The sequence below is a fragment of the Podarcis raffonei genome, chromosome 12 (genome assembly GCF_027172205.1).
Source record: "Podarcis raffonei isolate rPodRaf1 chromosome 12, rPodRaf1.pri, whole genome shotgun sequence".
NCBI classification, from domain to species: domain Eukaryota; kingdom Metazoa; phylum Chordata; class Lepidosauria; order Squamata; family Lacertidae; genus Podarcis; species Podarcis raffonei.
In genome coordinates, this window is record NC_070613.1 from 3681123 (window position 1) to 3700525 (window position 19403).

At 45.0% G+C, this 19403-nt stretch overlaps 1 protein-coding gene across 2 annotated transcripts; it reads left to right on the forward strand.

The window, feature by feature from the left end:
* The first annotated feature begins 982 nt into the window (after nucleotides 1–982).
* On the forward strand, nucleotides 983–18490 carry CDC25A (cell division cycle 25A). Of its 2 annotated transcripts, XM_053409415.1 has the most exons (15): nucleotides 985–1319; nucleotides 2212–2294; nucleotides 3372–3423; nucleotides 3913–3949; nucleotides 6182–6283; nucleotides 7068–7175; nucleotides 7792–7935; nucleotides 11230–11307; nucleotides 12144–12296; nucleotides 13107–13208; nucleotides 13302–13364; nucleotides 13590–13688; nucleotides 14991–15121; nucleotides 15822–15933; nucleotides 16437–18490. In XM_053409415.1, exons 1-15 carry the CDS (start codon nucleotides 1159–1161, stop codon nucleotides 16575–16577), a joined length of 1566 nt encoding a protein of 521 aa, XP_053265390.1. In that variant the 5' UTR covers nucleotides 985–1158; the 3' UTR covers nucleotides 16578–18490. The 2 variants fall into 2 exon arrangements, with proteins under 2 accessions (XP_053265392.1, XP_053265390.1); XM_053409417.1 differs by lacking the exon at nucleotides 7068–7175 and having other exon boundaries at nucleotides 983–1319.
* The last annotated feature ends 913 nt before the right edge of the window (nucleotides 18491–19403 follow it).

Genomic DNA, 19403 nt, shown 5'->3' on the forward strand with positions numbered 1-19403 from the left:
TGTTTGTCCGCAGACAGTTTTTCCGGGTGATGTGGCCAGCATAACTAAGCCGCTTCTGGCGAACCAGAGCAGCGCACGGAAACGCCGTTTACCTTCCCGCTGGAGCGGTACCTATTTATCTACTTGCACTTTGACGTGCTTTTGAACTGCTAGGTTGGCAGGAGCAGGGACCGAACAATGGGAGCTCACCCCGTCGCAGGGATTCGAAGGCTGTGGTTTTACCCACAGCGCCACCCACATCCCCATTTGTCCATAAATTGTCTGTAAATAAATAAACCCTTCTATATATACAATTCTTGTCTATCTATATATTATTTGCAACCACCATTGGTTGCTTTGATAACATTGTACATTGTCATTATTATTATTATTCCAATAGAAGTATTTATATTTTACATTATGAAGTTTATTTCAATTCTACTGGTTTCTCTATTTCACACACATCTTTCCTATGGACAACATAAACTTCTCCCATTCTTCTTGAAATGTTCCATAACCTTGTTGTTCAATTTCCCCCGTTAATTTGGCTATTTCCGCGTTGACTATCTCTCTATGGTCGCACGTGGCCCCGCCCCTTCCGGGCGCGAGGGCGGGATTTCCCTTCGCTGTCCCGCCTTCAAGCTGGGAGGGGGGGCGGGAAGAGCGGCCTTAAAAACACGCGGTTCATTTCGTGGCGTCATCCTCCAGCACCCGCCCCCTCTCTGCCATTGGTGGTTCGGGAGGGAGAGCTTCCCTATTCGCCCTTCCGCCCCTCCTCTTCACAGAGGGGCGGGGTCCGGAGCCCGCGAAGCGAAGGACGTTGTCGCGGTTCCTTATTGGCTACCTCGCTAGCGAGTCCCCTCTTTCCATTGGCCAGGATGACAAGGACAGGGTGGCGGGAAGTAAAGCGAGGCGGGCTGCTGCGCTGCTATTGGCCGCTCTCACTTTTGGCGGGAGGGCGCGAATCGCCGCCGCGCGCGCGAAGTGGGCGTCTCCCGGAGGAAGGGGCGGGGCCTCGCCGCTCTTTCTCCAATGCGCGCGCGCTCTTTCGGTTCGCTCCGCGTTCCAGGCCGAGGCGACGTCGACGGCGAGGCTCATTCCGCCTCACAGCGCTGAGGCGGCAAGAAGCAGGGGGTCCCCGCTGCCGCCGGACCGACTGACTCCCCCCAGCCTCGCCTCATGGAGCCCGGCGGCCTTGCCCCGCCGAGGCTCTCTCACCGCCGCCGCCTCCTCCTGCAGGACCAGCCGCGCTGCCCCGCTCCCAAGGGTCTCGGAGGCCTCCCCGAACCCGCCGGCCTCGCTCGCGGCGCCGACCGCCGGAGGAGCCTGGGCTGCGGCGGGTAAGGCAGGCGGCCGCCCTCGACTTCGGCGCCTCACGCCTCGCTGTGGGGTGTTGGTGGCCTTTGTACCGCTCGACGCCGCAGAACTCCAACTCCCATCATGCTTTGCCGTCGGCCGCGCTCGCTGGGGCTGATGGGAGTTGGAGTTCGGCGACGCCGCACACCTGGCTTTAGAAGCTGTTTCGTCTATCCATCGAGCTACCTGGGTGGGACTAAGTATATAATCCAAATAGGGCTGTTATATATTTATTATTCTTATTATTATTAATTATTATGCCGCGCTCTTCCTCTGAAGCAGGGCAAGGTGGCGTACATGGTTCTCCTTGCCACGTCTCTCTCTATTTCTCTATTTTCCCCTTTATCTGCACACAGAACAGCCCTGTGAGGCAGGTTAAGCTGAGAGAGAGAGACTGGCCCAACGTGAGCTTCATAGTTCAGTGGGGAATTGAACCCTGGCCCAGCACTATACCAGTTTGAGCCTCATCGTCCTGTTTTAGAATTTGCTAGAATAATAATAATTGCTTATTATTTTGCTGTTTTATTTATTTCATACGCTAATATTACACCATTTCTCCAGGGAGTTCCAGGTGGTTTCCATGCTTCCTCTCCCAAATCGCTCCATTTTTTCTCAAGTGACATAGCCCAGGGTCACCCAGTGAGCTGAGTGGGGATTTGAATGCTAGTATTTCCAGTTTATGATACCCACTTTGCCACCCTGGTTTTCTTAAGTACGTAACTGATCTCAGCACGGAACCGCTTTTATGCTGCATTTTTTATTTATGTACTTTTGTTTGTGTTTCTGTAAAGTGGCATTATGTTCCATTTGGTTGCCCTGAGAAGACTTCTTCACAATGATGTGTGATGTGACAGTAATGTATCTGATTATTTGCAGCTCAAGTGAAAATTGTGTACAAACGTCGGAAGAAAAGAATGTCAATCTGCAAAGGACGTCGTCTTCTGAATCTACAGATTCAGGTTTGTCTGCCTTCAGCCATAATAATAATAAAGTCTATTTATACCCCGCCCTCCCCAGCCAAGACTGGGCTCAGGGCGGCTAATAGCCAATAATAAAACAAGTTGATTAAAATACAATTTAAAAAACAAGATTAAAATACAACATTAAAACATTAGGATGCAGCCTCTTCACAGTAGGAGAAAGGAAAAATAAAAAGGGGGAGGGAATCAAATTGATTCTAAGCCAAAGGCCAGGTGGAACAACTCTGTCTTACAGGCCCTGTGGAAAGAAATCAGATCCTGCAGGGCCCTGGTCTCATGAGACAGAGCGTTCCACCAGGCCGGAGCCAGTGTTGAGAAGGCCCTGGCTCTGGCTGAGGCTAATCTAACTTCCTTAGGGCCCGGGACCTCTAGGGTGTTGCTATTTATGGATCTTGAGGTCCTCCGTGGGGCATACCAGGAGAGGCAGTCCCTTAGGTACAAGGGTCTTAGGCCGTGAAGGGCTTTAAAGGTCAAAAGCAGCACCTTAAATCTGACCCTGTACGCCACCGGGAGCCAGTGCAGCTGGAAAAGCACTGGGTGAATATGCTCCCATATAATCCAAAACCCACTGGGCTTGACAATAAACTTCTCTGTAGTTTTAGTTGGGAAGTTCAACTAGCATCTGAGTTAGGAGCTTACTTGATTGGTCCAAATGTAACTTTCTTATCCAAATGATTTGAAGGATGGGGAGCATGTTGTAAGCCAGCACTCCCAGTTCTTTCCTTGATTTCCTGGTTTGATTCCACCATAATTTCCCTGAGCCAGGGCAATGATGGCCTACAGATCAGGACTGGAAGCCCAGTTCTAACAGTGATTGATTGCCCAGTTGAGATGTAGCATCATTGTTTTTCTGATTGGGAGAAAGGGGAACACTAAGATCCAAGACTTAGTATGAGCAGCCAAACCATAAGATGGCTGTTATATGTGAACAATAAGCTTCAATATGTCAGCAGTCCATTTACGTAATGGGAACAGTACTGACCTAATATCTTTGTCTGCATGTTTTGTCACTTTCTACAAAAATCTGTGCAAGTTGTAAGATTATTTCTTTCACAGGTTGCTGTATGGATTCTCCTACCCAGCTCGGCATGAAAAATCTTGATGAAATGTATGTAGAAATACACTGGGGTTTTTTTTTTGCTTGGGGTTTTGTATGAAACTGGTTCAGGGCATCCTCAAAGAGTCTGCTTTGGAGCAGCTTGTGTTAAGCAAAAAATGCATTTGGAAGGTGTGAGAGTATTGACTGAGTATTTCAGAACCCTGGTACTTCAAATTAGCAAGACTGGTGTAAAACGTTCTTGGTTGTAGCTCTGTAGCTAAGGCTGCATGATAGGTTCCCCTCTGTTTCCTGGCACAATGTTTATGGGAATGTCTCATTCTTAGACTTTAGTACTCACTCACCAAGGCACAAGAGAGGGATGTTTATGCACTCTCACACTCGGGAACATGTCACGCTTGCCAGAATGTTGGGTCACTGTCAGTGTGATATTATTTTAGCTAAATGAGTCATTACTAGGTAGTCTATCATTTTAACTTGGATGTTGAAATTTAACACGTAAATCTATGTTAACGCATGTGCATCTTTTTCTTCTTGCAGTTTTAGAGTGCCCATGCGGAGAATGCACTCCCTCCCGGTAAGTGAAGCTTAGGAAGGAAACCTGCCTTTGTCCCTTTCTCAGCTGAGTTTCACACTATGCAGAACTGTCAGATTATGTAAACTTAATTAATAAAGCTTGAAAAGTCCTGCATGTTGTCTGTCAGGCTCCTGGAAATCTCAATGTTGACATTAAGGGATTTTAATATCTTACACAGAGCTGGATTCTTAGTGTATTTTTGGTTTAATTTTGCACACACCTAATTTAATGACTGATTATTATTATTAATAATAGTAATTATTATTATTCGTATCCCACCTATCTGACTGGGTTGCCCCAGCCAATATAGCTTCCAGTATATATAAAAACATAATAAAACATTGAACCTTAAAAAGCTTCCTTATACAGGGCTGCCTTTAGATGTTTCTTAAATGTTATATAATTACTCATCTTCTTACCTGATGGGAGGGCATTCCACAGGGTGGGCTCCACTACCGAGAAGGCCCTCTGCCTGGTTGCCTGTAGCTTAACTTCTTGCAGTGTGGGAACTGCCTGAAGACCCTCGGAGCTGGACCTCAGTGTCCTGGCTGAACAATGAGGGTGGAGATGCTCCTTCAGGTATACTGGGCCGAGGCCATTTAGGGCTTTAAAAGTCAGCACCAACACTTTAAATTGTGCTCAGAAACACACTGGGAGCCAGTGTAAAATATGTATGTACTCTCTCCCATCCTTAGGCGTGATCACCTGAAAAAATTACAGTTTGAAACTCCCAAGTTTGCTTAATATTGTATTGGCACTCACTAGTTTTAAATGATGAATTTTATGAAGCAACAAATGCATAGAAATAGTGATTTATTTTTCCCCCCGTGGAAAAACAAAGCCCTGGAAAATGTTCAATTTTAGAAATCCTCCTTTTTTTTAATAATATTTTTATTGGCTTTTCAACATACATTATAAGACATTACAAACGACAAACACAAACAAACAAACATAAAAACATGTATAATTTCATGAATTTTTTCATGTACCCAATTTCAACGACTTCCCCATGCCCCCCTTTTCTGCATCCCTATTTTAAACTTTTTCAGCAACCCCTGATCTAGATTACTTATAAAATTCCTTTCTTTAACCCTTTTCTTTCCTCTTGTCCAATCATTTATCTCTGCAAATCTGCTATGCTTTACCCATGGCATTTTAACACTCACTAATTTTACAACAATTTTTAAGATAAAATTTAAATTTCTTCCAATCTTCTTCCACCGTCTCTCTCCCTTGGTCACGGATTCTGCCCGTCATCTCTGCCAGTCCCATATAGTCAATCACCTTCGTCTGCCACTCTTCCAGCGTGGGTAGTTCTTGTGTCTTCCAATACTTTGCTAGTAGAACTCTTGCTGCTGTTGTAGCATACATAAAAAACGTCCTATCTTTCTTTGACACCAATTGACCTACCATGCCCAGGAGAAAAGCCTCTGGTTTCTTATGAAAGGTACACTTAAGCGCCTTCTTAATTTCATTGTAAATCATTTCCCAGAAGACCTTAATCCTTGGGCACGTCCACCAAAGGTGGTAGAAAGTACCTTCAGTTTCATTACATTTCCAGCATTTGTTATTGGGCAAATGATAAATTTTTGCAAGCTTGACTGGGGTCATGTACCACCTATAAATCATTTTCATAATATTCTCTCTTAAGGCATTACATGCCGTGAACTTTATACCGGTGGTCCATAACTGTTCCCAGTCAGCAAACATAATGTCATGACCAATGTCCTGCGCCCATTTAATCATAGCTGATTTAACCGTTTCATCCTGTGTATACCATTTCAACAGCAAGTTGTACATTCTTGACAAATTCTTAGTATTGGGGTCTAGCAATTCTGTTTCTAGCTTTGACTTTTCCACCTGGAAGCCGATTTTCCTGTCCTGTTTAAAAACTTCATTTATCTGATAATAATGAAGCCAATCTCTTACTTTAGATTTCAATTTCTCATAACTCTGTAATTTCACATTTCCACCTTCTTGTTCCAATTTTAGAAATCCTCCTTCCCTACATCACTTGCTCTTGTTCCGGGTCCTAGCCAGCTCTGCCCACCTCCCAATTCCAATCCACCCGTGTTCTTTTTCAGCTAGCATGCTGTGACCCATGGCAACTGTCATTGGCCCAGATTTTATGTTTTTCAATTGAATTGGGTCCTGCTGTTCTATTGGTTGCTCATCATGACAAAAGAGGAGAGCTGGAACCTGACTCTGCATTTGCTTCTCCCGCCTTTGCAGCAGAGCCTTTTGGGATGCAGTCCTGCTCTGAAGAGGAGCCACTTAGATTTGCTCAGTTGTGATGTCTTCCAGGGATGTGGCCCTGAGGAGAACAAAGAGAATGTAAGTTTATTTCATTAAGTTCCTCATCTGGGGAAGATGACCATGGCTATGCCCCAAGGGCTGGAACTGACGTCCATATGTAAGAGGGAAGTGTAACAGGGTTAGAGTTGTAAATGAGTGTTGCTGCAGGCACTGTGTTCCAGCTTAAGTGCTTTTTGCTGTTGTAAAATCCTAGATGTGAAATACTTGATGGAATGTTATTGGTAGAGTATTCATTTGGATATTTACAGGAGCACTTTCCGTGTGATAAGAGTAACTTCAGCCAGTGTGTTGAAAATCATACTGAATTGCTTCAGCCATTTTGCTCCTTCTGTTTCCTTCCTAAGGTTGCTGAAGAAGTGCCCCAATTAGTTTTTGTGTTTGAATCTGATGCTGTTTGTCCCAGGGTGGTGGTAATTTTTCTTTGCCTGAATGGGCAATACCTTTTAGGCAAGACAGCTTTTCGTTGCACTGATGTATTCATGGAGAATTTAGAGCCTTGATAAATAGCTGCATGTGGTTCTTCATTTAAATGTGAATACATTTTAAGCTTTGCTTCGGTGTTCCACCCGAGATGCATATCAAATCTCTGCTATGAACTTCAATTTCATTATAGGAAGATGAGTGGGGGCGAAAAAGGCTACAGAAAGACTGGGTGTGGCAGAACAAAAGGGCTGATCGAGATTAGATTTCTCTTGAACGCTGCAGGACTCTAGACCAAAGGCTCTAGAACTGCAGGTTTATTTCCTGGCCTTTTGAGCTCTAATGAATTGGTAAAATGGCTGTCTTGTTCCCTTTCCCTAAGGAACCATTTGAATTCAAAAAGCCAACAAAGCCAGCTTCTCGTACCTGTCTGCGTACCTCTTCCCTTGAAGATGAAGCGTTGAGGCAGGAGCCCGCCACAACACTTTTGGTATGTACTACTAGTGTAGTCTCTGTGTTCAGCCTTGAGTTAGAGCTTCGTGTCCCAGAATGTTGTGGTGCTAACTACTATGCCCAAACCTGGGACCAACTCTGTCAGAAATGGCAGGAGAACCTCAAAAGGCAGAAATACTGTTAGAAATCAAGATTTGGAAAAAACATGCGTCCGCATCAGGTGCCAGATTGTATGCTCAGCTCTGTGTACGCCTGCAGTTTCTAACAAACTGCACGGAATGAGACAGTGTGCTGAAGAGTACAACTTGGAGGTACACAAACCAAGTGAGTCTTCATTATTTGCATGCCACAAGGACACTGGGCAGGCGTCGCGGAGCCCTCATGTAATTATTTGGCAAGATCTGATTGTGGGAGGCCACACCTTTCGGCATCTTGGTTTTGCAAGCAGATGAAGCTGATTTTTAGGCAGCTGGGTCTATGCATTTAGTGTATTTGGGTTTCCAGAGTTGTGATTCTAGATGAGAGCTACCCAAGCAAGCCAGGAGAATGCCCTGTCTCTTTATTCCTCTCCTAAACTTCGCCTCAGAGTGAAGCCATAATCCTATGAGGGAAGACTGAATGAATGTCGACCAATAAAATATCATTTGTTTTAGTTTCATAGTGGAAAAGTTGACAACTATCAAGAAAGCTTCAGTCCAGCATTTCTGAGGCCACTGTCCCGAGGGGCCTCAGAAACTGAGGAAGATGATGACGATGATGATGGATTCTTAGAGATAATGGATGGTCCAGATGTCTGCGTAAGTGATGATGAAAATACCTCTGTATTAAATACTTAAAAAACTAAAAGTTCCCCAGCTAGGTGGTTTGTGTTGGGTACAGCCATTTTCAGCCTGTCTAAAGATGGCCAGCACTGTAGATACTGCACTTGATAACTGATATAAGTAGGCTTTTTCAAATTCCTTGGTTTGCCTATTTTGGGTGAAAATATGGAGATAAGTGAGAGCATTTGCAGATGACCTAGTACTTACATTGCAAGAGCCAGAAGCTAGTACGAAAAGAGTTTTGGAAATAATCCAAGAGTTTGGTCAATTGGCAGGATTTAAATTGAATAAATCAAAAACAAAGGTATTGGAGAAAAATCTAACACAGGTTGAAAAAGAAAGGTTTCAGAATGAGACAGGGTTGACTGTGGTTAAAAAAGTGAAATACTTGGGTATAAACATGACAGCTAAGAATGTGAATTTATTTAAAGATAATTATGAAAAAACTTGGACAGAAGTGAAAAAAGACTTGGAGATTTGGTCAAATTTAAAGCTTTCCTTGTTAGGTCGAATTGCAGTCATAAAGATGAATGTATTGCCAAGAATGTTGTTTTTGTTTCAAGCATTGCAAATAATGGATAAAATGGACTGTTTCAAGAAGTGGCAAAAAGACATATCTAAATTTGTCTGGCAGGGCAAAAAGCCCAGAATTAAATTTAAGATATTAACGGATTCAAAGGAAAGAGGGGGGTTTGCCCTGCCAGACTTCAAACTGTACTATGAAGCGGCAGCTTTCTGCTGGCTGAAAGAATGGCTGCTTCTTGAAAACACAGACATTTTGGATTTGGAAGGTTTTAACAATATTTTTGGGTGGCATGCATATTTGTGGTATGACAAGGTTAAAGCACATAAAAGTTTTAAAAACCATATTGTCAGAAAAGCACTATTAAATGTCTGGGTCAGATATAAAGACTTGCTGGAAAACAAAACTCCAAGGTGGCTATCGCCAATGGAAGCAAAGGCTGTTAAAAAGTCTAATATGGAGTCAAAGTGGCCAAGATACTGGGAAATCTTGGAAAAGGAAGGGGACAAATTGAGATTGCAGAGTTTTGAGAAATTAAAAGGGAAGGTGAGAGATTGGTTGCATTATCATCAAATAAATGAAGTGTTTAAAATGGACAGTAAAATTGGCTTCCAGGTGGAAAAATCAAAATTGGAGACAGAATTGTTAGAGCCAAGTACCAAGAATTTGTCAAAAATGTATAATCTGCTGCTGAAATGGAATACACAAGATGAAATGGTTAAATCAGCTATGATTAAATGGGCTCAGGACATTGGTCATAATATTTTGTTTGCTGATTGGGAAAAGTTGTGGACCACCGGGATGAAATTTACGGCATGTAATGCCTTAAGAGAAAATATTATGAAAATGATCTATAGGTGGTACATAACCCCAGTCAAGCTTGCAAAGATTTACCATTTGCCTGACAATAAATGTTGGAAATGTAAAGAAAAGGAAGGTACATTCTTTCACCTTTGGTGGACGTGCCCGAAGATTAAGGCATTCTGGGAAATGATCTATAATGAACTTTAAAAGGTATTTAAATATACTTTCACCAAGAAACCAGAGGCCTTTCTCTTGGGTATTGTCGGCCAAGGGGTGTTAAAGACAGATACAACTTTTTTCATGTATGCTACAACAGCAGCTAGAATACTTATTGCGAAGTACTGGAAGACGCAAGATTTACCCACACTGGAAGAGTGGCAGATGAAGGTGATAGACTACATGGGCTTGGCAGAAATGACGAGCAGAATCCGAAACCAGGGAGGAGAAGCAGCGCAAGAAGATTGGAAAAAGTTTAAGGACTATTTAAAGAAATACTACAAAATTAATGAGAGCTAGAATGATGTTGGATTGGAAAGTAAATGGTTACTATTAGTAATGGTTAAGACAAGGAGAATAAGGAAGATTAGCTTGAATTTTTATTAAAATAAGGGAAGATTTGCTGAGTAAATGATAAGAACTTGGAATACAGAGAAGGGAGGCATGAGGAAGTCGGGGAAGAAAGGTGTAAGAAACTAAGATATGAAATGGTACATGTTTTTTGTTTTGATTGTGTTTCTTGTTTGTTTATGTATTTGTTATATGTTTGTGTTGTTATAAAAATTTGTAAAAAAAGAAAAAAGAAAAAAGAAAATATGGAGATAAGATGGGACGCGGGTGGCGCTGTGGGTTAAACCACAGAGCCTAGGACTTGCCGATAAGAAGGTCGGCGGTTTGAATCCCCGCGACGGGGTGAGCTCCCGTTGCTCGGTCCCTGCTCCTGCCAACCTAGCAGTTCGAAAGCACGTCAAAGTGCAAGTAGATAAATAGGTACCGCTCCGGCGGGAAGGTAAACGGCGTTTCCGTGCACTCCTCTGGTTCGCCAGAAGCGGCTTAGTCATGCTGGCCACGTGACCCGGAAGCTGTACGCTGGCTCCCTCGGCCAATAAAGCGAGATGTGTGCTGCAACCCTAGATTCGGCCACGACTGGACCTAATGGTCAGGGGTCCCTTTACCTTTTTATGGAGATGAGAGGACTTGAGCAGTAACCTCTCTTTTTTTAGTAATTCATTGGTTGGTTGGGTTTCCAGCAGCTTTCATCAGTAACACATAATTAAACAGAGCTAAAAGGCTCCTGCCTTGCTGCATAAATGCAAAAAGTGATGATACCGAATAGCCTACCAGGGGAAGGAAATTCCAAAGATGTTGTGCCACGGGAAAAGCATATCCTTAGTCAGACCCTTTTCACCACAGGAGCAGGTGGAACACAGAAAAGGGCTTTTGAAGCACATCTGTGGGAAAGCAAACTCAAAATGGGAGGGAGCAATACTGCAAATAGTTTAGGCCAGCGACTTTTGGCCCACCATGTGTTGCTAAGCTTCCACTTACTTCAGTGCTGACCAATGACCATGCTGACTGCGGGTGAAGAGATTTGGAGTCCCAACAAAATCTGGTATTTCTCACCCCTACCCTGTCTCAGAATTTAAAGGTGAATACCAGCACTTCTGACTACTCTAGGAAACAACACTGAAGCCCCATGCACATTTTGCAAGTTGGGTGTGATGTATTCATTGAAATTTGACCCACACAGCAAACTCAACACTCTATTTTGGTCCAGTGGACATTTCTGAGTAGTCTGCAAATGCACTCCACGTATAACTTACGACAATAATTTAATTTAATCTTGATAAGTGGCAAAGTCCCTCCTGTCCAAGAAGAGTCACCATTTCACTTGCTACTAATGTTGTTTTCCCTGCTTAGTAACTGACCTTTTAATTTTATTTTAGAACGATGGTGAGATGCCCTCTGACGTGGCCAGCCTTTGGACAGCTCCTCTAGTCATGAAGAAAGGGGAGGATGCCCATGTAAGTTGGCCATTTTAGTCTTCATGGAGCCTGAATAGTGCATTTAAAACCCTTTGTTGCTTTCAGTGGAGCTTATTTTCTGATATTCAAGAGGTGTTCGCCGTTTGTGCTGTTTCTCTTGAATACGTTCAGGCATATGACATCTACTCCACAGCTGTCTATCTGTCTTTGGAGCTTGTGTTTCTTTGCTGAAGTGTGTGGTTGTGTGTTCTGGCCAAGATGCAAGATGGAAGTGGAGCTCACTTCCACTTCCATGGCCATGCCAGTCCTTTTGGATTCCACTTGGTGCCTTACCTTGCCAGGGAGCTCAACTGTGGTGGGAAATGTTGCATTGCTCCTGCACTGGAGGCAGCTGTTCCTTCAGCATTTTCAGAGTGGGTGGATGAGGTATAAGTAATTACTTGTGGTCAGTTGCTTTTTGTTGATGCCTTTGGCTGCCTGGCAGGGACGCGGGTGGCGCTGTGGGTTAAACCACAGAGCCTAGGACTTGCCGATCAGAAGGTCGGCGGTTCGAATCCCCGCAACGGGGTGAGCTCCCATTGCTCGGTCCCTGCTCCTGCCCACCTAGCAGTTCGAAAGCACATCAAAGTGCAAGTAGATAAATAGGTACTGCTTCGGCGGGAAGGTAAACACCGTTTCTGTGCACTGCTCTGGTTCGCCAGAATCGGCTTAGTCCTGCTGGCCACATGACCCGGAAGCTGTACGCCGGCTCCCTCGGCCAATAAAGTGAGATGAGCGCCACAACCCCAGAGTCGGCCACGACTGGACCTAATGGTCAGGGGTCCCTTTACCTTTGGCTGCCTGGCAGTCTTAATTCTGCTTTGGTTTTTGTGCAGAATAAACAGTGCAGGTTGCTGGGCGTGGAAAGCGAGCCGTACAGCATGGCCAAAGCTGCCCTGAAGAGAACGGGACGATCCCCAGAAGAGAACTCGCCATATTTCATCAAGAGGAAAAGAAACGTCTGCAAGGCATCTTCTGAAGAACTAACGGTTGGTGGCTGAGCACCATACACTGACTGCAGCCTGCTTCATTTGTTTGTGTTCATATTGGACTCTTAACTTCAAGCAAAGCCTGTTTGCCTTTGGTACTGGTTGTGAGAGATGTGCCGTTCACTGAAGGGGGTGGGAGCCTCTGATCAGCAGACACTCTTCTAAATCTTGAGGAGGAAAGGGGCTTAATGTGCAGATGGGAACAAATGCAAAGATCCTTAGGGATTTGGTTGCCGAACCAAGCAGGTGCAGGGGTGACTTGGAGATCAGAGGGAAGGCCCTTAATGTGTTTTTTAAAATTCCAGCTTATTTCCTTTTCCTTCTGACTTTCTATCTTTCCATGGATTTCGTTGTATTCCTTTGTGATTCTCTTAGATAAGGCAATACTAATGTTTTGCTTGAGGTTTACCTTCCTCTAGTTTCAAGACCTTCCCATCCTTTCTGCTTGTTCTTTCTAGCATACCTTTGGAATATTAGAAAACTGCCACTGCTTCTCCCCGTACTTCCCCCACTTTCCCCCTTAATCCAGGGGTTCCAAAGTTCCCTTCTCACCAAACCCACCCCTTCAGAGGAACTGGTCTCCCAAGAGCCTCCTTCATTCCTCTTTTTCTCAATGCAGGCTTTCAACACACTCTCCTCCACCCTTTCTTCCTAATTCCCTTTACGCTCTTCATCCTTGAGGTTCTGCAAACCTTTCTAGCCGATCAGCATAGGCAAAAGCAGTTGTGGAAAGGATGCTTCCGTCGCTGCAAGCTTTACATGAACTTGGTCTTCCATCATCTCACATCTGCTTTCCCCTTGTTCCTTTAGAGCCTGGTGCTGATTGACCCAAACTCGTTGTTTGAAAACTCAACGGAAATAGAGAGCGTTTTGGACAATGACGCAAGGGATCTTATTGGAGATTTTTCAAAGGTAATGCTGATGACCTTTCCTCTTTTGCCATTCTGTGGCTTGTGTGAGACAAGTGCAGTGCACTCATGTGTTCTGCTGTTTTCCTCACCTTAGGGTTACCTTTTCCATACTGTAGACGGGAAGCATCAAGATCTGAAGTATATTGACCCAGAAATGGTAAGCAGCACAGGCTCTTCTCACAAAAAGAAATGTTTGCTTCACATGGATTGCAAACTTACCGGTAGTTTGTCTGCAGGCCACATGTGGAGTCCAGAGAAGGAAGAGGGGTGGGGTATTTGTCTACGCAGCTAGACAGTTCTGTCAGTTAAAACAAATATATTTTTTTAAAGTAATGGGGCAACGTCCCCGAGGTCTAATGCTTCACCTTTTCCTCCCCTCCAGATTGTTGACGTGTTGAATGGCAAGTTTTCAAACTTCATTAAGGAGTGCGTGATAATTGACTGTCGATATCCCTATGAATATGAAGGAGGCCACATCAAGGTATGGAGGGAGTTCAGAGGCACCTGCTCAAGACTGGCATCCTGATTAATTTGGGCATAAGCAGAAAATCATTAGAGTGAATCCCAAAGCTAGTAAAGGTAAAGGGACCCCTGACCATTAGGTCCAGTCGTGTCCGACTCTGGGGTTGGGGCGCTCATCTCGCTTTATTGGCCAAGGGAGCCGGCGTACAGCTTCCGGGTCATGTGGCCAGCATGACTAAGCCGCTTCTGGCGAACCAGAGCAGCGCACGGAAACGCCGTTTACCTTCCCACCGGAGCGGCACCTCTACTTGCACTTTGACGTGCTTTCGAACTGCTAGGTTGGCAGGAGCAGGGACAGAGCAACGGGAGCTCTCCCCGTTGCGGGGATTCGAACCGCCAACCTTCTGATCAGCAAGTCCTAGGCTCTGTGGTTTAACCCACAGCGCCACCCGCGTCCCTTATCCCAAAGCTAGGCATATCCCAAATACTAGGCATTGTCACTTCTGACTTAAGTTTCAACTTGTGGTGGCCCCTTTCACGGTATCCCAAAAAACACTCACTTCAAAGGTAAGGGTTTTTAGGCCTCCTTTGCAGGGAAAGATCCCCTTGGCTGATTTTCCTAAAACAGCGGAGGAAGGTGTCTTTATGGCAGGGCAGGGGAGAGAGATTAAGTCAGGGGACAGAAGATGTACAGTCTTACCTTGGAAGATGAATAGAATCCGTTCCAGAAGTTTGTTCGACTTCCGAAATGTTTGACTTCCAAAGCATGGCTTCTGAGCCAATTGGAAGCCATGGAAGCCCTGTCGGACGTTCAGCTTCCAAAAGAACGTTTTGCTTTCTGGTGGGAGGCTGAACAAAAAGTCACTGCTTTTATACAGAGCCATTGTAGTGACGTCTGAGAGGATGCAGTGATGCTGGAGAAAAATGAATAGCATATTACGAAGCATCTGTTTGGTGTCCTCTGCTTCCAGACGTCCTATTTATAACTTGGGCTAGGGAGGGGAAGATGGGCCACATTACATTTGATGAAGTGAAGGGCCGTAAGGGCTGACCAAAGTTTAGGATTTTACCCCAGGAAATAAACTGCCACAGGGTCCAGATTAAACCGACTGGTGGGCCAGATTGGGCCCTTGAACCGGACTTTGGATATGCCTGCCCTTTTCATCTTCTAAGTCTAAGTTATCATGACAGATCTCGAGTGAATATGGATACTGTTTTAATGCAGTTTTTGGGGCCACATGTCTTGTTGGGTGCTGTGCCATAACACACACACAACCCGCAGTCGACCTGCCTTCTCTCACTAGTGTCTCTTCCTTCTCAGGGTGCTGTGAACCTTCACATGGAAGAGGACGTGGAGGACTTTTTGCTGAAGAAGCCCATCGTGTCATCGGATGGCAAACGAGTCATCATCATTTTCCACTGCGAGTTCTCTTCAGAGCGGGCCCCGCGGATGTGAGTACACGAATGCTCCCCTTTGCATAGGTTGGGAACTTGGAGGACTTGTGGTGTTACGTGCAGACGTGATTGGATGGGCAATAATTGATACTTAATAGTGTAGGTGAGAATTGATAGCCCAAGAAGATAATGAGACTAGGCGGGTACAGGAATGGAAGGGTTTTAAGAAGCAGGCCCTGGTGCATTCCTATGCGCTCCAAGTGTTTCTCTAATAATTGTCTTTCACACAGCATTTTGATGCTTGGCGTCACAATCCCCCTCCTGTTAGAAATGACGTCCACGTATTGTTGAATGGTCACTGTAAACTGTGAAGGTTCATTCTTGTTTCACAAGTTGTGTATGTCTTTAAGGGCCAGGGCAAATAACGAGACCCAGTCTTACAGCTGTGAAACATAGCAGGTGCTGCTAGGTTGTGTTAATTAAGCTGTGTCAGCATTTGGGCATAGTATATAAGCAGCAGCACCTCGCTCTCCCATTACCCTGGGGGATGGGTTGGTGGTTGGGTCTGGTTTGTTGTTGATGTATTTAGTGTAAAAGGAGTTTTTGTTTTGTTATTAAAACCTTGTTAAAGTTATTTTTTGAGTTCCTTGTTATGCATGGTCTCCCCAGCAAGCTCTCTGCAGCGCTACTAAACTGCATATAGCCAACACATATATCACTTATGGAGGGTTTTGAGGCTCTTTCCCATCTGTTACAGGTGCCGATTTGTGAGGGAGAGAGACCGACTTGGCAACAGCTACCCCTCTCTGCATTATCCTGAACTGTATGTTCTGAAGGGGGGGTACAAGGATTTCTTCTTAAAATGCAAGGTCAGTGTCATTTTACTCAGCTTCCGTTTCTCTTTCTTGTGTCTTATTGCATGAGTACTGTGACCTTCCTTCCTGAAGCTCAAGGTGGTGTAGATGGTTTCTCTCTCTATCCACAAAACGTTGTGTGTGAGAGGGAGTGACTGTCCCCAAACCCCAGACAATTCACTTGATGGCTAGGTGGGAATTTAACAACCTAGCTGCTGCTGTGTGCAGGTGTTCTTTGTGTAGGGTGAGAAGCAGTTCTGTGCTAGGAAAACCAGAGTTATGGACTCTGTATAAAATAGTTGGATCGAGCGCTTCTTGATTTCCCTCCCCCTGTGTCAACCTTGGGAGAAAGGGAAAGTGATGGCTTTTTTAGGTGACAGAAATGGATGCCAAGTAGGACTTCAGCACCCCGAAGATCAGTGCGGAATACATTTATACAAGGGCTGTCAGTGAATCACAAGTGGCCCCAGAGATTTTATGGGTCTTGCATAATCCCTCCCCCCCCCTTTTCCTTTCAGAGCTACTGTGAGCCCCAAGCCTATCGCCCGATGCACCACGAAGACTTCAAGGAAGACCTGCGCAAATGCCGCACGAAGAGCAGGACCTGGGCTGGTGAGAAGAGCAAAAGGGAACACTACAGTCGCCTGAAGAAGCTCTGAGAGCCGCAAGAAGGGCAGCCAGATTTAGCCTGCCTGCCTGCCCTGTGGGTGAAAGCGGGGACACATTAACTTCTCCATGTGCCTCGCAGGAATTGTTCACTCCTTGCATGGGCTTTGCTTCACCGTCTACTGAATCATTTCACCCAAGACCAAGCGGAGTCCTTGGACTGCCATATTGCAGGCATGAACCCTTCAAGCGTTTGCGTTCTGTCCGTGAATCCAGGGTTTCCCCGTATGCTTCTGAAGACAATCCATTTAAACAGTGTGTATACGGGAATCAGGGTAGCATATAACTGCCGAGCAGAGTGTCGATCATGAGATTTTAATGTCGATTTTACAAATTGTGCCTTTTTATGTTAGTACAGCCGGATGAAGCTAAGTTACCTGTGACTGGGTTTCCTGGGTTGTGTCATGGCCCTAATTTTGTATAAGGGGCAATGAGCAGGGAGGGTTTTTTTTGAGACCTGGCCCCATCCTCTGAGCTGCACCTCTGATATTGCCAGCATTCTCTTACCACGTGGAGGAGGGGTGTTGGAAGTATTTTCGTGGAACTTGCATTTGCTTCCTGTAATGAAGTATTTATCTGCTGCCAAAGAGGAAGCTGTTTTATCATGTTCTAACTTATTCTTGGACCTTGTCGTCACCTTAAACTTAGTTGCTTTTTAATGCGTAGGTGTGACATTTTACATGTGCGACGCCTGGGGCGACCCTGGTGCCAAAACAGCCTGTCAGTGTTCAGATGCAAACTACCGTCCCTGCATATATACAATCACACACCCTATGTGCTCGGCTGTGATTTTGGCATCCTTCTAGGGCAGCCTCAACCTCATGCCCTCCGGATACTTTGGGCGGCAGTTCAGGCTGGAACAGGTGACTGTTACAGTTCAGAACATCTGGTGGGCACCAGGTGGGCGAAAGCTGACATAGAAGGTAAATCTGGCCTGGATAGATCATGCTGTGTGTTTCTCCTTCCTCCAACTGTCCCCAACAGAGGTTTGCTAACCCTTTTTAAAGAATTTGGCTCCCAAGTCACTCCCTCATGCCTTATTGGAAGGGTGCTGGGAGGTAGGATGGCAGTGAGTCTTCATCCGCCCAGTGAGGAATCAGTGGCTTTCAAGTGTGTAAGTTACACGGCTGTTTGAGGAGTGTCGGCCAAAACAAATTCCGAGCTGCTTTAAATTGCTCCAGTTACCAGTGTAAATCTTGGGGGCAGAAGGAGCTGAAGTAACTCAGAGACTATGTTGTGCCTGGCCAGAAAGTATTACAAGCCAGCTTACTTATAAACATTAGGGGGAGAACAAGTGTTTTTTAGGGGGAATTAGTATTGCAAGCTATACTTTTCCGTAATTGTGTTTTGGTCTTTGAAACAAGCCTTCAAATATTATAAGAAATCAGTCAATGGCTAAACTCAACCATGAGGCTGGGACGTTTTCTGCTTCGTATTTGTGCAGATGTTTGGTTTTTGGCGATGTTGTTCCATATGCTCAAACTCTTTGAGCTGTGATGCAATTCCGTGTCTGCATCAGATCTAAAATACCACCCCCTAGTTTGTTTGCTCTGCTGTTACTTGGCCTCTGTGCAGGTGATCAGCAGGTACCTCCAAACTGGGGTGGGATTAGAAGGCTCACTTCAATGCAAGCCAGTCCTCCCATTCAGTGTTGAGGAAGGCTGCACCCTTCAACCAGAGGTGGTGCTTAAATGGGGTGAATTGCCGTAGCGGAAGTCCAGGCTTTTGCCCTTTCTGCAACAGGGACCAGCGGTCTGCCAGACATTCTACTGTTTCCTTGCTGGCTGCTTCCTGTGAACATTCCCAAAGGTGTTCCTGGTATTTGGATATGTATTGTTTGTTCAAGTTGCTGTTTGTCTTTTTAATTTGACATTTGCACATAATTCATTTAAGGGTAGGAAAAACAGTGTGCTTTTTAATGTATTGTGACTTTTTTGAAGGGTGACGGGGACATTTTAAATGACACTGGTCCTAATAAGGGCCTTGGCTGAAACCACCTACTTCTGTGGCCTCGGGAAATAAAATGCCCAATACACAAGCTCTGTTTCTTTTGCCTTTGGAGCAACTGGTACTCAATATGGTCTAAGGAGAGAGGCCTGTCAAAAACACCTGATAAGACCGTACAAAATCTGCATGACGTTTTGGTGGGATTAAATCACAACTTCATTTACATCTTCCTGAAGAGCAGCGGCTTGTTTTGCATTCCCCTGGGCTCCGTTGAACAGTTTTAAGTAAATTGTTTTCTGATTTGCATGTGGATTTAGGAGGGGCTGGTGGGTGGTAGAAGGCGAAGGCCCTACTTTGGGTTTGCTGGAGCACGTTGTGCAAACTTCAGCTTGTCGGTACATTGAACCTTCTCCTTTTAATGATTTGTCTTTCCATACCATGTGTTTAATTTTGCTGGTGGAGATGACTTAAAAGTGAGGGGGAAGAGATGCCGGGGCAATGAGTCCAGAGCTGAACGCCTGCTGAGTTCTTGTTCAGTAAGCCTTGACTGGTCCTTATTGCCTCTTAGGCAGGATCTTTTAGAGGGAGTCCCACTCAGATGGAGACTTCTATGCTTCTGCTGCAATTGGGATCAGGCCACTGTGCTCTCAAATGGCTTCTTGAAAGTTTGTGGGTAGTGCTAAATACCACAGTTCCATCTGCTCATATGAAATCTGAGCAGAGGGTGATTTGACTCTACATTTGCCAGTTCTGACATTGGCCAGTTGTTTAAAGATAATCTAACAGAAGAATTTTCATCTGTTCAAGAGAAGCTGTGGTATTCTGAAAGAGATGGCATGCTGCAATTACTTAATTGGTTAATCTGTTTAAAA

Coding starts and splice junctions, on each gene's coding strand:
- CDC25A (XM_053409415.1), top strand. CDS start 1,159: ATGGAGCCCGGCGGCCTTGCCCCGCCGAGGCTCTCTCACCGCCGCCGC. Junction 3,424..3,912: donor ATGAAAAATCTTGATGAAAT/GTATGTAGAAAT, acceptor TTCTTCTTGCAG/TTTTAGAGTGCCCATGCGGA. Junction 15,934..16,436: donor ATTTCTTCTTAAAATGCAAG/GTCAGTGTCATT, acceptor TTTTCCTTTCAG/AGCTACTGTGAGCCCCAAGC.